General features: G+C 41.5%; 1 protein-coding gene across 2 annotated transcripts in view; it reads left to right on the top strand.

Annotated features, from left to right (window-relative positions):
• Positions 1-18,348, top strand: part of INVS (inversin) — a 112,390-nt gene that overhangs the window by 40,025 nt on the left and 54,017 nt on the right. For both annotated transcript variants that reach the window (XM_064150083.1, XM_064150084.1), the window contains exons 3-4: positions 11,007-11,180; positions 15,209-15,376. In XM_064150083.1, the coding sequence (XP_064006153.1) occupies positions 11,007-11,180; positions 15,209-15,376 (342 nt within the window). The remainder of the gene's footprint in view (positions 1-11,006; positions 11,181-15,208; positions 15,377-18,348) is intronic.

Raw genomic sequence — 18,348 nt, 5'->3', positions numbered from 1 at the left:
TCTTCCCAGAGTTCTCAGCGAGACTGTGAGAGAAGTAGACACAATTGTTTTTCATTTCACTGCCCATTATCTAGTTCTTCTACCAAAACATTCCAGCTTGCTTCAAACTAGCACAATCCACCCCTTGTCTACTTCGCTCAGAGCATCGCTGAGAACTATCCAATCTAATCCAAACCAATATTTACACTAAAACAATATATACAATTCAGTTCACACTTCAATCAGATGTAGGTGATTCAAAAGCTCAGAACAGGGACTCCCAGGTGATGTTGGGTTCGTGCTCACGTACTGTAGATTCTATCGTAGATTCTCTCAGTGTTGGGCGCCGATGTTACCTAGAACAGAAAACTCCTAACAGCTTGAATTTAAACTCTCTCAGCTAAGGTTAAATTTCTCTGTGGAATACACTGGATTTCACCATTCTCCTGCATTACCCAGTATGTATGACCAGGACCTTCAGCAGACACCACCCCTCGGACAGGTTTCCCTTCGCCCGAAGGAGAAAATACCCAAACAGTTTTCCCTAACAGATTCTTCTCACGTACAACAGGAACTTTATCACCGTCTACTGTTTGGACCAAATCTGATTGTGCAGGTCCTGCTCTGTTTACTGAACCTCTACTATTTACCAACCAAGTAGCTTCTGCTAAATGTTTGTCCCAGTTTTTCAGAGTTCCACCCCCCATGGCTTTTAGGGTGGTTTTCAGCAAACCATTGTAGCGTTCAATCTTCCCTGAAGCTGGTGCATAGTAGGGTATGTGATAGATCCATTCAATACCATGCTCTTTGGCCCAGTTTTTCACAAGATTGTTCTTGAAATGAGTACCATTGTCTGACTCAATTCTCTCTGGAGTTCCATGTCTCCACAAGATCTGTCTCTCCAAACCAACAATGGTGTTACGTGCAGTAGCATGTGGAACTGGATAGGTTTCCAACCATCCAGTGCTGGCTTCTACCATCGTCAGCACATACTGCTTGCCAGAACGAGATCGAGGTAAAGTGATATAGTCAATCTGCCAGGCTTCACCATACTTGTACTTTGACCATCTATCACCATACCATAAGGGCTTGATTCGCTTAGCCTGCTTAATAGCAGCACAAATGTCACAGTCATAGATGACTTGGGTGATAGCGTCCATGGACAAGTCAATTGACCTATCACGAGCCCATCGGTATGTTCCATCTCTGCCTTGATGTCCAGATGAGTCATGGGCCCACCGAGCTAAGAACAGCTCACCTTGGTGTTTCCAATCAAGGTCAATGTCAAGTTCAGAGTTGGTATCAGCTTGAGCAATCTTAGCAGCTTGGTCTGCCTGCTGGTTATGTTGATGTTCCTCAGTAGCTCTGCTCTTAGGCATGTGTGCATCTACGTGTCGCACCTTCACTGGAGTTCTCTCCAGCCGTGCTTCAATGTCCTGCCATAGATCAGCACACCAAATAGGCTTTCCTTTCCTCTGCCAACCATTCTTCTTCCAGTCCTTCAGCCAACCCCATAGAGCATTGGCTACCATCCACGAGTCGGTGTAGAGGTAAAGGATAGGCCAATTCTCACGTTCAGCCACATCAAGAGCAAGTTGAACAGCTTTTACCTCAGCGAACTGACTGGATTCTCCTTCGCCATCTTTCGTTTCGGTAACTCTCCTGGTTGGACTCCAAACCGCTGACTTCCATCTTCGCTTGTTCCCAACAAGACGACAGGAACCATCTGTGAACAAAGCATAGTTCTTTTCCTGATCAGAGAGATCACCATAGGGAGGAGCTTCCTCAGCACGAGTTATTTTCTCCTCTGGAGGTTTGGGACAGTCTGTGCCTTCCGGCCAGTTGGTGATCACCTCCACCAGACCAGGTCGGTCAAGATTACCCATTCGTGCTCGTTGGGTTATCAAAGCCATCCATTTAGACCAGGTTGCATCTGTGGCATGATGTGGTGATGAACCTTTGCCTTTGAACATCCAGTTAAGAACTGGCAGTCTAGGAGCTAAAAGCAATTGTGACTCAGTTCCAATCACTTCAGAAGCTGCTTTCACTCCCTCATAGGCTGCTAGAATCTCTTTCTCAGTTGCAGTGTAATTTGTCTCTGAACCTCTGTAACAACGTCCCCAGAAACCAAGTGGACGACCACGTGTCTCATTTGGAGCTCTCTGCCAAAGACTCCAAGTTGGACCATTATCACTGGCAGCCGTGTACAGAATGTTTTTAATGTCTGGACCAGATCTCACAGGACCCAAGCCCACTGCATGGACTACTTCTCGCTTGATCTGATCAAAGGCTGCTTGTTGTTCAGGTCCCCACTCAAAATTGTTTCTCTTACGAGTCACATCATGCAGAGGTTTGACAATCTGACTGAAACCAGGAATGTGTAGTCTCCAAAATCCCACCACACCAAGAAAAGCAAGTGTGTCCTTCTTACTGGTGGGAACTGCCATGGTAGAGACTTTGTTGATCACATCCTGAGGAATGTAACGGCGACCATCCTGCCACCGCACTCCCAGAAACTGAATTTCTTTGGCAGGTCCTTTGACCTTGTCTCTCTTAATGGCAAAACCTGCTTGCAACAGAATGTCAATGATTTTGTTACCTTTCTCGAAGACTTCCTCAGCAGTTTGGCCCCACACAATGATGTCGTCGATGTACTGGATGTGCTCTGGAGCTTTACCTTTCTCCAGTGCATTGTGAATGACTGAGTGACAGATGGTTGAGCTGTGTTTCCACCCCTGAGGCAAACGGTTGAACTGGTACTGGATTCCTCTCCAGGTGAATGCAAACTGAGGCCTGCACTCCTTTGCTATGGGAATAGAGAAGAAAGCATTAGCAATGTCTATGGTTGCATACCATTTAGCCTCCTTCGATTCCAGCTCGTACTGGAGTTCCAGCATGTCCGGCACAGCTGCACTCATGGGTGGCGTCACCTCGTTGAGGGCACGAAAGTCAACTGTCAGTCTCCAGTCTCCCGTAGGTTTACGCACAGGCCAGATGGGACTGTTGAAAGGTGAATGAGCTTTCTCGATGACAGCCTGACTCTCCAATTGACGAATCAGCTGATGAATGGGCAACAAAGAGTCACGGTTAGTTCTGTACTGCCTATGATGAACAGTTTGAGTTGCAATTGGCACTTCCAAGTCCTCTATGTCATGATGTCCCACAACTGCAGATTCATCAGAAAGTTCAGGTCTAACAGACAATTTCAATTTATCATCCTCAATCTCTACAGATGCTATTCCAAAAGCCCATTTATGACCCTTAGGATCTTTGAAACAACCTTGTCTCAAAAAGTCAATTCCCAGAATGCAAGGCGCATCAGGACCAGTTACAATAGTATGTTTCTTCCACTCTTTACCAGTTAAACTGATCTCAGCCTGTACCTTAGTTAACTCTTGAGATCCACCAGTGATTCCAAAGATAGAAATGGACTCTGTCCCTTTGCAATTAGATGGCAATAAAGTACACTGAGCACCTGTGTCAACTAAAGCCCTGTATTTCCGAACTCTTGAACTGCCAGGCCACCTAATGAATACATTCCAATAGATTCGGTTCTCTCCACTATCCCTTTCCTCCTCCTGGCTGGAGGCAGGGCACCCCTAATGCTGAACATGGCATGTGGGGTGTACACAGTGATTGGTGTTGTTGTGAGAGGAACTGCAACTGTTGGAACAATTGCAGTTGCTCTCAGGAGCTGAAGAAGTGACAGCTACTTTCCTGGCACTGCTGCCTCTGTTTCTGCCACTCTGCAGATCCCTGACCCTCTTTGAAAGAGCTGAAGTCGGTTTACCATCCCATTTGTTCATGTTCTCCCCATATGTGTCACGCAGAAGTATCCACAGTGACGCACGTGATTGCTGATGTCTGGGTGGAATTTGTCTCCTCCTGGGCTGGAATTGCCTTGCAGGAGGTGGGCGTCTGTTCCTGATGGCAGAAACATTCACCCATTCAGATGATGCAGGAATGGTATCCTTTACCAGATTGGAAATTGAGGTTGTAAGGTCCTCCTTCAGTTCTTTCATGCTCTCCTTGATGCCATCTCTAATCTCTGTACCTAGAGTTTTTATGGCAGAGACTAGGCCAGAATGTGACAAGCTATCCTCTATCTGCCTGAGCTGGTCAGTGAATTCACCAACAGTGAAAGATCTTCCATTATCACTCCTTGCTAGAAACTTGCTGGCCAAGATGTTAGCATAGGATGAAGGAGCAAGCTTAATCAGCTTCTTCATGAGACCTGTTCCCAAAGGAATATCATCAGGCTCATGAGTGCCATGATCTCCATAAAGCACTTCCTTCACAGCAAACTCCTTCAGAAGCTTAATTCCCTGCTCAACGGTGTTCCACTTCTTGGCGGCCCATGGCAAATCATCTCGGGAAGGATATCTCATAGCCACAGCCAACAGAAGGCGTGTCCACAAGCTAACCCTACCAAGAGGACTTGCTAGGTGTTTGTCCACTCCACTCTCCTTAGTGAGTGGTCCCAGCTGCTTGGCAGACTTGTCTCCTACCTGCAGAGCATTAGCACCAATGCCACGGCATCTCACTAGCCAGCTTAGGATTGGCTCACCTGATTCCCTTGTGTATTCCTTCCTAACTTCCCTGACCTCTCTGAGTGGATCCTTGGAGCCTTGGATGTCATCTTCCTCCTCTTCCTCCTGTTGTTCTGGTGGTGCCGGGCCTAACACAATCTTCCTCATAGCATTCCTAAACTCATTGGAACCATCCTCTCTCCTGGCAGCTAACCTCACAGCACTCCTCTCACTTGAGTATTGTTGTCTCAGCACATCTACAAGGTCTCGCAGACTGACTGTCTCCTCCTCCTCTTCTTGCTGCTGATCACCAGAGGTCCCCTGTCTTACATCCTCCTGTGAACCACTCTTTGTTTTAGCTTTTGCCTTAGCAGGTGCTAGAAGGGCCTGAGCAGCAACAGACTTGGATGTGTCTGCTGGAGGATTTGAATCTTTAGGAGTCTGACCCGAAGGGTTTGAATCCTTATGAGTCTGACCTGGAGCATTTGAATTATTGGAGGTCTGACTTGGAGCATTTGTATCCTTAGGGGTCTGACCTGGAGCTTGTGAGTTCAAATCTGCCTTGCTTTTAACAGGAGGATTTTGGTTCTGGTCTGCTGGCTGGGGGTTTGAATTGGCTGAGCTGGTGTCATTAGGATTTGGACTGACTGGGCTAGCGTTACCAGCACTAGTAGTATTATTAACATTAGTGGGATTATTTGCCTGTCCTCCTGGGATGCCTGCCAACCCTGACTTGTTTTCATTTTTGCTAGGAACATTCTGATTTTGGGTATTTGCCTGTGCTCCTGGGGCTCCTGCTAAACTCTGTGGCTTGTTTTGGTTATCCTTATCATTGTTTACGTTAGTGGCGGGAACACTGGCTGTGTTCCCAGCACTTGGAGAAGGAGGGGCAGAGGCTGGCAAGGGGGAAGCCGATGACTGTGTTCCCTTGTTTTGCTGTGAAAGAGACTGCTTCTGAGACACAGAATTTTTCCTAGCTCTTACAGAAACTGGTTTTGAATTTTTCACCAATAATGCCAAAATTAATATGAATATTAAAATCATGAGGCAAATATTAAAAACTGTGAGAAGAAAAACAGTTTTACAAGAGCATGTGCCTATGCAAACAGTTGGAATTCCTGTCTTAGGCTGAATAACTCTCATTAGAGCCATATTTAAAGCAGAATTTCCATTGATTGTCACATTATTGACCAGAGCTCCTGTAATGTCCTTGGTAATATTCTCAGAGATATTAAAACCAGCATAACCAAGAATAAAATCACCCCAGCTCCAGAACATATCTGAAACCTTAGCTTTAGCCTTATTATAGGCCAGATCAATGAAATAAGCAACAATTTGGCCTTTTAACCAACTAAATGCCAAGAAAACAAAACCAGACCAGAGCAATGCACCAACCAAATACAATAGCTGCTTGATTAGCTTCATCTTAATTCCCAGAGCTAATTACCACTCACTGAAATATCTAGCCCCACGTTGGGAAAGCCAATTAAAAATGTGATGGTTTGGGGGTTACCCCGCCCCCCCACACTTTTGAATTTGCCCCAGCTAGCTCAGACGGACCCTGGGAATATAGATGAAGCAATTTATTTACAGCTAGCAGAATTTACAAGCAGCTATTTACAATACATACAGTTATATACAATTATATACAGAAATATACAAAGGATAAACAATACAAAAGCACAACTCCCCTCCCAGAAACCTGAGTCCCCAGGAGGGGCTCTCAAACCACCCCAACACCTCCCCCCGGCCCTCTCAACCTTACCCCAGTTCTCAGGAAGAAGAGAGGTGCAGCCAAGAGGTTAGGGAGCAAGGTTAGTAGGAGCAGGGTTAATGAGATGTGACCAGGTCTAAGGCCAAAGCAAGAGTGAGAAACAAAATGGAGAATAAGTCTTTCTTCTTCCCAGAGTTCTCAGCGAGACTGTGAGAGAAGTAGACACAATTGTTTTTCATTTCACTGCCCATTATCTAGTTCTTCTACCAAAACATTCCAGCTTGCTTCAAACTAGCACAGTACATTAAACAAACATTAATAACTCTCAATCTTTCTCATACTGCTAGATCTCGTGTGGGGAACAAAAATGTATGCCAAGCCTTCTTTTTTTTCCTCTTTTTCATTTTGGATACTGGAATATTTGCACAAATCTATTTATATTATAGTCTTTTCTGTGTTAGGCGTATTGCTTTGTTGTGCAATACCAGAGAGCAAGCTGGCAGAAGTGGTCAACATTATTTGAACCTTCCCAACAGTAAAATAAAAACATGATTACCCTAAAGGTTGCAGTACAATTAACTGTTTTGGACAGTTGACCAGTAGGAGCATGTGTCTGCCTGTTTGTTGGGAGGAAGGCTCAAACCTGTCCCAAAAGGATTTTAGATGTTAAGGGTGGCTTTCCAGAGATGCTGGAATTCCTGCCTTTCTCTGTGCCCATGTGCCCATCTTAGATTCACTTACATACTTGTTCTCCTGTTCTCCATTAGTTTGCTAAGGAAGAAGAGGACTGCTACTGGTTCAGGGAAAGGAAAAAGAAGTGTTCTTCCCCTAATCTACACTCTGCTGAGTGAAGGTAGCACGGGACAGTTTCTGAGGAAGTATTTCAAACAGAGACACAGCGTGGCTGGGCAACTTGGAGCTGGACTGTGCTGGGCTGTATAGAGTTGCATGTTGTAAAGTCTGAGGCTTGTGGTTTTAGTATATTGATAATATAACCATCAGTAATCCCAGCATCAAGTTATGATTAGAACTGGAACAACAGTGTTGTTTTTAATGTAGTCTTTCTCTTAGGTGACCATATGGAGCAGCTTGACCGTGGCTGGTCACCACATGCTCTACCAGCTGCTTCCTTACTTCCCTTCCTCAACAGGCCAGAGAGAGAAAATAGGTTGAAAAAGCTGCTTTAGATGGATGAAAAAATAAATTAACTTGTAGGCCCAGAAATCGAGGTAGAAAAGAGTTTACTGGCAATTTTCTGCTGGAGCCTGCTCCTGGCAGTAGATTCATATTGAAATTACAGATATTCTTCTCTGAATGAATTTTCAGGTTTGGGGATAATTTACTCAATTTCAGCAATAATCTCGATTCTGACAAATTCATTGATTCTGTCTAAGATGTTCCTTCCATTGATCTTTTCTCTACTGAAATGTTCTGGAAAGGGGAATTTTTTTTTTGAATGCTTAGCAGTTGAGCTTGGGGTCCAGAACTTTGTTCAAAATCACAACTTGATGGAAGAGCAATGATCGCTTATTGATCTGTCTGCTGCTAAAAAATGTTATGCACCACTGCAGTTAGTAGACATAGCTGAAACGTTGAAATAGCTGAAGTATTCATTGTGATTGTGCTGGAGATAGTTGTCAACAGTGCCCTGAAACTGTACTGTAGTTTGCAGACAGAACTGAAGCTCTTGGCTAGAAATAATAAAGGAATTTAAAGAATCAGTGTTGAAATAGTAAATTTTGGCTACCAGGAAGAGTGTTTCTGTATCAATATTTAATCTTGTTTGCTTACAACGTGTTCACAATATAACAATCATTTTGGAGACGCTGTCAATATGGACTGATCAAAGTGTGTCATGCTGCCCAGGAATCTTTAGGCCAATCAAGTGCAATTTCTGAGTAAAAAAATAAGAAGCTAAAAGACTTTTTATACACAAGAAACCTATAAAAATGAAGGAATTTGGCTAGTGACTGCTTTGCAAGTCAAGCATAATTTTTCCCCTCTCCACCTTGTAACATCTGAACTAAGTCTGCCTTCAAGACGTGTTAATACATCGCGTACAAACTTAAGCAGTTGAAGGTGGGGAATTTTCCTTGTGTTATTAATAGGGATGGTGTCATCTTCTAACAAGTTAAAGAAACACAGCAACATACATGGTACTACTAAAGTCAGAAGTAAGATCATGAATAGGATCATTACAAATAACTGATGTAAGTACAGGTGTTTTCTCTGGTAGTGTTTTAAAAAAATCTTAAATCATTAAGAAGAGAGAATCTTTCCTTTCAGAATGAAGTGATTTGTTACAGATATGTTTCTTAGGGGAGGGCATTTGTTGGTGACTAAGCATGCAACAGAATAATATGATAGTAAGGAGTGAAAAATGTGTAACATCAGAAACAGAATAAAGGGAAAAAAGATCTAGTAATAAAAATGCATATTTCCTTAGATTTATTAATTGATTTGAGTCTTCAGCTGAAATCATTCAAAAGGCACAGTATGCTTGTAAATCTTCCCAAAAGTATCCCTCAACAAAAGAAAACCATTTATTTTCTTTCATATGTATGCATGCACATTTAGCAGGAAGTATTGGAAACAAACCAAATGCATTGTCCTCTGTGAAGGAGAAAAGCAGCTATATTTCTTTGAGGCTAATATTCTCTCAAGTTATTTAGTGATGTCTTCCCCCACTCTAATATCCAACCACATCATGATGTATTGCAAAATTTTTCCTGTTTTTTTCTTTTTAAAAGAGTTTTGCAGATTCTTCTTATATTTATCAGTAAAGTATAATAGCAGTAATGAGGAGTTTTTTCATCCCAAATTTGTTCCAAATTTGTCATGAATTCATTTTGAGTTTGTTCTGCATGTGTAAGTACCTGTGCAGACATTATACTGTTCTGCCTCTCCACTTCAGTGTACGACTTGATGTGTGTCTCTGTATTAAAGGGACAGAATCCTAAGGTTGTGCTTTTCCTGTCACACAGCAGAAGGGAGAGAATTAGTCAGTCTTTACTTGCCGTGAATGCTGCTGAAGAATACAGTAGTCATGCTGTCTCTGACAAGAGAAGTTTGCATTTTCATGCAGGTTCGTGGTACAGGTTTTGGCAAGCTTTTCCTTTATTAAAGAACAAAGGCTGATGGATAACAAACTGATGTGTGATTCTGAGTCTTATGATACACAGAAGTTCCCCCAGTTGTCAGCAGTACTTGCACTTGTCTGCATGGTTGTCTTTTTTCATTGTTTTTCCTAAGATAACCTAAAGGGATGATGCCAATTTACAGGGTTTATAAAGTAATTTTAGCAGACTTAAATATGGTGATTTGAAGGTAGTAAGCAGAAGAATTCTAATCCAGTTAGAGAAGTAGGCAGAAGAATTCAAAGATGTCACTTCTGTAGATTTGAGTGTCACAATTCTTGTGTGCATCAACTGATAATGCGTCATGAAATGCTGCGATTAGTACCCCCTGAGTGTGGGGTACTAATCCAATTTCTCATCTCTTTGGAGCTTTCTATTGTCATTATATTTGTAAATAATTGGTGATTTTACTTAAACTGTCAATATGTGAAATTGGCAAAAACTGAGCAAAAATGGGAGACAGGAAAGGTTGAAAGTTGTTTCACTTTAATGAGTTATTGCTCTAGCTGTTACTGTTTCTTGGCTGAAACTACTGAATATTCATTGAATAGAACAGTAGACTTTGTATTGAAGTGCAAGCACGAAAATGTTGTATGAGGCATCTTTATTATATGGAAGATAATCTCCAAGCAAGGGGCAGTAGCAAGTCAAAACTGTTACACTTACTCTAGATTCTTTGTGATTACATAGATTCATAAAATGGTTTGAATTGCAAAGGACCTTAAAGATCACATTGCTTTAACCCCCTGTGAAGAATCAGTATATCTTTAATTTTTGACTGGCTACTTCAGTGATGTGAGAAGGATAACTGCATTGTTTTCTTTGGGATCCACCCTTGGTATTAGTCACCGGACCATTTCTACATTACCTCTTTTGAAACTCCAGTAAGTCTGGAGTGTTAGGTGTTTTATACATTCACAAAGCTAGCTGGCCCTCTATTTGTCATTCATGCAGTAGGTCAAAACTCATATACATTTAAAACTTTCTATTTCCCATTGGAATGGGCTGCCCAGGGAGGGTGGAGGCACCGTCCCTGGAGGTCTTCAAGAAAAGCCTGGATGAGGCACTTAGTGCCATGGTCTAGTTGACTGGATAGGGCTGGGGGATAGGTTGGACTGGATGATCTTGGAGTTCTCTTCCAACCTGCTTGATTCTATGATTCTATGACACAATCACTTTTCTATGTATTTGTCATTGAGATGAGTACATTTTATCTCTCTGAACCATTCCCTGTTCTTTTTCTTACTTTCATTTTGAAAACTGTACTCTTTCTTCATGCTTAGTTTTATTCTTCATCTGATAACTTGTCAACCTTGCTGAAAATAGCATGTAATGGTCTTATTTAATTTTTTACATCATATTTATTGAGGTTAAACTGTCAAGACAGTATTGCAGATTTTTTTCCTATTGCTCAACCCAGTCTTGCACACTTTGCTAACAGAAAATAGGTATCTAATACCAGGTAGAAAAACAGACTGAAAAATCAAGAGTTAATGTTTTTTGACAAGAAAAACCTTCATTAGGCATTTCCACAGCTTAGAGCTGCTTTGGTGTGGGATTTTAGGCACTGTAATACAACAGCAAATACCTCTGTCATCATTTGGTTCAATGAATTGGAATAAATTTCTGATATTTTTCTTCACCCAGGGAAACTACCGCTTCATGAAACTTTTACTGGCTCGTAGAGGGAACTGGATGCAGAAGGACTTAGAGGATATGACACCATTACACTTAACTACACGTCACAAAAGTGCAAAATGTTTAGCTTTGTTGCTAAAATATATGGCACCAGGAGAAGTGGATACTCAAGACAGAAACAAGGTAAAAATACTGCTTGTTTTAGGAGAACGATTGTAGCAGCTTTAGAAATTGGTGTTACATTGAACAGTTGTGTATGGAAAAATATTTCAGTCATAACAAAATTTTTCTGAGTCCTCAGAACAATGCTAATGTTGGTATTATGATTATGTCCTTTAGAAGTGTTAAACTAAAGATTTAAAACTTCACAGAATTACAGAATCAGTCCGGTTGGAAAAGACCTTCGAGATCCTCAAGGCCGACCTATGAATTCACTGACATGTTTGTTGAGGGTACATCTGAGTAATGGAGGGTTCAAAAGCTCGTGGTTTCAGGAACTGAATCTTTCTGTAACATCATAATCATGCATAACACATGTTAATCTTGCTTAACACATGTTAATCTTGCTTTTCTTTGGAAAAACCTTACATTTAGAATCACTTAATTATAAGTGACTAGAAAACTCCATGCAGAAGGCCTGCAAAGTATTTGTCAATACCAAAGGTGAGTTTCAACAACAAAAACAAACCCCAGAAATAATTCCTTGCTGAGCTGAACTCAAATTTACTGTTGGCAGACATTGTTCTTAACACTGAGTGATCGATTTGAGCCTTTACTAGGGCCACTAAAGTAGTGATGATATTGACACAGCAGTGCGTAGATGCTACCTTTTGAAATGTGTGGTGGGTCAGCTTTGGCAAGCAGTCAAATGGCCACCCAGCTGCTCTCTCACTCCCCTCCTCAATGGGAGAGATGGAGAAAATAAGTTGATAAAGCTCGTGGGTTTAGATGAAAAGAGAAAGATTGATCACCAGTTACTGTCACAGGCAGAACAAACTCAGCTTAAAGAAAATTAGTTTAATTTATTGCTAATTAAAATAATTTTGTGTAGTAAGAATTGAGACAAAAATTAGGACAACACCTTCAAACCACTACCACCCCACCTCCCTTTTTGCCTTGGGTTCAGCTTTACTCCTTCGTTTCCACTCCTTCCACCGTTATCTACAAGGATCGTCCAAAGGTAAAAATATCCATAGACTGAATCCATATGATCAGTTTTTTTTCTGTGTATCTCTGTTAGTAAAACCAGACAGTTTTTAGAGTCTCCTTGATGATTTTTTTGGCCTGGAATAGAATATGATTCAATTTGTGAAGATTTTTTTTCGAACAGAGACAATTAAAAATGCTAAGTTGCTGTTGTTAGCATTATTATAGCATCATAAAAGAGACCAATTGGCAGCAGCAGGTTTGCTATCAGTACACATTCATGGTTGCTTCCACGGGTGCATCATTTAGCAAGAGGGATGTGATGATGAAGTTGATTGACACTCTGGAATGGGAGTTTCATCTGAAGCAGAGCACCAGTTTGTCACTTTGACATTTGTTTTGTGAAACTGCAGATTTCTTCAGGAGAAAACAGTCTTAACATGTTCAGTGATTTACATTACTACCTTCTTAGAATAAAGTCCTTTACGTTAATTTTCTGCATCTGTAGTGACAACAGTTGCTTGAAAGGCCAGGAGATCTCCAAATCACTTTCCAGATGTATCATAACACTACATATATCATCATGAGTTCTCTTTGCAGTCAAATCATGCTGTACCACATCAATAAATTTGTGAGGCTGCTCTAGAAGTATGCTGACTTCTAAAAGCCTCAGAAATAATCTACTGATGCTCATAAAAAAGGAGGAACATTATCAAAATGATCACCTAGAAAGGATGATAGATCTTAGAAGGGAAGTGGTACAGTCCTTGAAACAACTGATTTACTATTGCTCTTCATACAGAGAGGTACTGAGAGTGCTCAGGAATAGCACTCAAAGCCATTTTAGAGAAAGGAATAGTTGTTTAGCATATTGTAACTACTGCATGTTTTTAGGTGCTCAGATTTGAGTTGTTGAGTGCTTAGCAATGCTTTACTTTAAACTGGTGCTGATTGATACCCGCCTGAACATGAGCCAGCAGTGTGCCCAGGTGGCCAAGAGAGCCAGTGGCATCCTGGCCTGCATCAGGAATGGTGTGGTCAGCAGGAGCAGGGAGGTCATTCTGCCCCTGTACTCTGCACTGGTTAGACCACACCTTGAGTACTGGGTTCAGTTCTGGGCCCCCCAGTTTAGGAGCGACATTGAGATGCTTGAGTGTGTCTAGAGAAGGGCGACGAGGCTGGTGAGAGGCCTTGAGCACAGCCCTACAAGGAGAGGCTGAGGGAGCTGGGATTGTTTAGCCTGGAGAAGAGGAGGCTCAGGGGTGACCTTATTGCTGTCTACAACTACCTGAGGGGTGGTTGTAGCCAGGAGGAGGTTGCTCTCTTCTCTCAGGTGGCCACCACCAGAACGAGAGGACACAGCCTCAGGCTGCGCCAGGGGAGATTTAGGCTTGAGGTGAGGAGAAAGTTCTTCACTGAGAGAGTCATTGGACACTGGAATGGGCTGCCCGGGGAGGTGGTGGAGTCGCCGTCCCTGGAGCTGTTCAAGGCAGGATTGGACGTGGCACTTGGTGCCATGGTCTAGCCTTGAGCTCTGTGGTAAAGGGTTGGACTTGATGATCTGTGAGGTCTCTTCCAACCTTGATGATACTGTGATACTGTGATACTTGTTAATGTATGAACATTTTTCTGTTTCGAAAAAACCTCTCACAGGGATTTGCTTATGTAACTGTAAGCATTGATAATGCCTGTAAAAAGCCACTGGCAGTCAGGAATAGGTAGTAGGAGCATGGATTTCTATGGATATTAGACTCAGTAGTATTCAACTTCAGTTCTGAGTGATGAAGGAAGAGTGCAGAAAGTCAAAACCTTTGCTCAAAATGGATACAAATCCAGTGCCAATATTCAGTACCATTTTCTTCTAGTGGAGAGTAATCTTGCTACATGCTTCTCCAGCAGTTTGTGTTCTAAGAGATTTCCAGTTTGAAGAGGGACCAAACAATTTACTGCAGTTCAACAGCGCATTTCTGGTGCTGAGGCCTGCTTCAGATAATCACTGTAAAACAGACATGATTTTGTAATAGCAATCTCATATTTTCTCCAGGTCTGAAATTGCTGTGCCAAATAGCATTGCCCTGTTGGCTGGCTGAGTGGCATGAATAATATTCTCTTGCCGTAGTCCAGGAAATCCTTATACAAAGTAATTAATCTCCTGACAGAATTACTTAAATTCCAAGCATGAGTGCTGCTCAGTGTGAGTCTCATGTACAATGGCAGAGCTTAAATGTAATTCAGACCTCAGCAGCAAAGATGTGCAAGTATCTGCTCTTACTCAAGTAGATGATCTCTCGTTCAGTTTTGTTTAAAGTCTGTTTTCCACTGATTTTGAATTGTCATCCAACCTGGGTACCTGTGCTCTGGTCTCAGTCTTCAATGAAGTGTAACAAGACATTTCTCATATAGCCACTGTTTAAAGCTGGTTTTACTTGTGGACCCTCCTCTCTGTTTAGCATTGGTGGCACCACAGATGGAATGCTGTGTCTAATTTTGGATTCTCTAGTACAGTAAGGCCATAGACACACTGGAGGGAGTCCAGTGGAGAGTCACAAAGTTGGTTGATTGGACCATCTGATATCAAGGAGAGACTGAAGGGAGCTGCAGGTGTTTAGCCTGAAGAAGCAACAGTTCAGGGGTGACTTTATCAATGTGTATAAATGCTTCATGTGAGGCAGTAAAGCAGATGGAGCCAGACTCCTGTGAGTGGTCTCCAGTGAACAAACAAGAGGCAATGGACACATATAATAAATTGCTATATAATGAATTCTGTTTAAAGCTTTTTTTTCTGTGAAGGAGATCAAACTGTGGAAATGTTTTGTTTTTTTTTTTTTTTCAGAGAGGTTTTAGTCTCTCTGTTGATAACTAAAAGTCCAACAATGTTCTGATCAACCTGTCTGACTATGCTTTGAGGAGAGGGGTTGTATGCTTTGTGGAGAGGTTGGAATAGGTGATCTCATTCATTCCAGGAAAATACAGTTAAAGAATGTTTCAGGTTCTAACTAACTTTAATATTCATCTCATATTAATTTTTCAATGTGGTTGTAAAACTTGTGAATATTGTGTTACAGCAAACTGCATTGCACTGGAGTGCCTACTACAATAACCCAGAGCATGTGAAACTCCTCATAAAACATGATTCAAATATTGGAATCCCTGACATTGAAGGAAAAATCCCACTTCACTGGGCAGCTAACAACAAGGACCCTAGTGCAATTCACACAGTGAAATGTATCCTGGTAAGAAGTTCTAGTCTAACACTTTCTATATTTGCTACTTAACTCTGAAAATATTTTTTATTCTCATTGTATTTTTAATTTTAGTCCACTGACTCTTTGAGAATGAAAGAATTTGTTTTTCCTAAAATCTAGAGTTTTGTAAGAAATTGTATTAAATATTTTTGCCATCTTGAAGAGGTTTCTTCTAAGTTCAATGGGTAAATATCTCTGCACTAACTTATGGACTACATATATCCTCTCAGTTTGATGTGTGAAACTATTCATTTGAGGGGAAGGAAAGGACAAAAGTGTTGCAGGTTCTCCTAATTAAAAGTAGTCAATTGTACTACCCATCTCATGTGCATCTTATACATTGATTATCTACTGTGTGTCTTGATGTTGAGGTGCTGGAACGTGTCCAGAGAAGGGCAACAAGGCTAGTGAAGGGCCTGGAACACAAACCCTATGAGGAGAGGCTGAGGGAGCTGAAGGTTGTTTAGCCTAGAGAAGAGGAGGCTCAGTGGTGACCTCATTGCTGTCTACAACTACCTGAAGGGAAGTTGTAGCCAGGTTGGTCTCTTCTCCCAGACAACCAGCAATAGAACAAGAGGACACAGTCTCAAGTTGTGCCAGGGGAAGTATAGGCTGGATGTTAGGAGGAAGTTCTTCATAGAGAGAGTGATTGGCATTGGAATGGGCTGCCCAGGGAGGTGGTGGAGTCACCATCCCTGGAGGTGTTCAAGAAAAGCCTGGATGAGGCACTTGGTGCCATGGTCTAGTTGACTGGCTAGGGCTGGGTGCTAGGTTGGACTCGGTGATCATGGAGGTGTCTTCCAACCTGCTTGATTCTATGATTATCTTAAAGTTTATTTATAGTTGACTGTACTGAATAGTATCATTTTATTTAGTCCTTCAGGTCAAAGTAGTCAGTCCAAGATCAGTTTACTGAGAGACTTTCCAACTATTATAGTGTAGTAAATATTTTTTTCCTTGATGGCCTATTTTCTCTGTCTGCAATCTTTTGGTTTCACTTTTTACACTGACATTTACAATGCATACAATGAAATTATGTGCTCAACTTGATTTTTATCCTGTGCAGATCCCTGAACTTGACTAACATGAAAAGATACAGAAGTGTCTTTTCTCTCATATTAGAACAATCTCTCTATATCTTTGTCTTGCAAATGTCTTTCGACCTAGGTATATATTGGTTGTTAGCTAAGGACACTGACTTATATGTCTGTTTGCCTGATTAGCTTACAACTTGAGAACTTGTGGCATATGAAAACTTCCTTTGCTTTTCTCCAGATCCCATTTATAACCTTACAGTTACTGATACTATTTTTTACTGAAAAAATAGTAGTTTTTTGAGAAGCTTCCTGTGACAAATTAATTATTGTATTTCTGATACTTTTTTTTTTTTAATTCAAGGTATTTGTATTTTGGGCTCAGCTGTGAAATAATTAGTCACAAACCAAACTTTGCCACAAAGTTTTCATTTGCACAGGCCATCTACTTTCATGCCACATTAGAGAAATAAATTTGCTGAAAAGTAGGTAAGGATTGCTGTATTCAAAAGCAGATTTTTTTCCAAATGTTGGATAGTCAAAGTAGTTGTTTTTAAAAGTTGCAAGTTTTTAAAGTGTGCTGGTTTGTGTGTTCCTCCCCCCCTGACTTTGGAAATCACCCAGACTAGACTCCGCTGGCTCTGGAAATTGAATGAAGCTTATATTTACAGCTAGCACAATATACAAGCAAATATTTATATATATACAGTTATATACAGAAATATACAAGGTAAAAGGTAATACAGAAACACAACACGCCTCTCAGAAACCTGAGTCCCCAAAAGGTGCTCCCAACCACCCTTCCACCTTCTCCCACCCCTCTACCTTACCCCAGATGTTGCCTTGTGCCAAAGGAAGAATGGAGAGTCAGCCAGGGAGGGTTAGGAAGCAAGTGGATTAATCAGAGAGATGGTAGGTGAGGATAGAGAGAAATGCATCTCAAAGCCAAGACAGAGCATGACGACCGACCCCTTTATATTTACCCTTTGGTTCTTATACATCTCAGCAAGCCTATGAGTGAAGTAGACATCACCATTGTTTCCCTTTCACAGCCTGTAATCTTCTCACCAAAACATTCTAGTTAGCTTCAAACTAGCACATAAAGAAGGAAGGTAAGAAAAATCCTGATGAAAATCATGATGCTTTATTGTGGAAAACAAAGCCTGTGTGCAAAAAAAAATGAACTTATTTACTTCTTCCCATCAGCAGTCAGATATTAGCCACTCCCAGGAAAGTGAAAATTAATTCTTGCTTGTGAAGACAAATGGTGTAACCATGAGTAGCCTCTGACTCCTCTTTTCCCTGATTTTTTTTGAGGGGGAGGATGTGTTTGGGTTTGTTTTTTGTGGTGTTGGTTTTTTTTTTTTAAATATGGCTTGGATCACTTTGGGTATGATGTCCCATCTGTGTCCCTTCCCAATTTCTTTTTCACCCCCAGCCCACTCACTGAGGAGAACAGGGGAGCTGGGCAAGGCAGAGCATGAAAGAGATAAATCCTTGACGCTACGCAAGCACTGCTCAGTAGCAGCGAAAACATGAATGTGTTATTATTAGTTTTAATCACAAATCATAGAATCATAGAATTAACCAGGTTGGAAAAGACCTCCAACCTGTCACCCAGCCCTAGCCAGTCAACTAGACCATGGCACTAAGTGTCTCATCCAGTCTTCTCTTGAACATCTCCAGGGATGGCGGCTCCACCACCTCCCTGGGCAGCCTAATCCAAAATACAAAGGCTAGCACTGTACCTACTGTGATATCCCAACAAGATGCTCCATAAAAGGTCAAAAATACCTGTTTCCTTACTGAATGTGTTCTCAAAGATTCTCTTTAAGTAATACAGAATCATGATCACATCCAGGGATTTTGGTTCTTTTTCGTTTGGTTGGTTGTTTTTTTTTTACTCTGACAGCTAAAAGACTGTGT

This window comes from Pogoniulus pusillus, chromosome 10, assembly GCF_015220805.1.
Source record: "Pogoniulus pusillus isolate bPogPus1 chromosome 10, bPogPus1.pri, whole genome shotgun sequence".
NCBI classification, from domain to species: domain Eukaryota; kingdom Metazoa; phylum Chordata; class Aves; order Piciformes; family Lybiidae; genus Pogoniulus; species Pogoniulus pusillus.
This window is presented reverse-complemented; position numbering and strand designations above follow the sequence as displayed.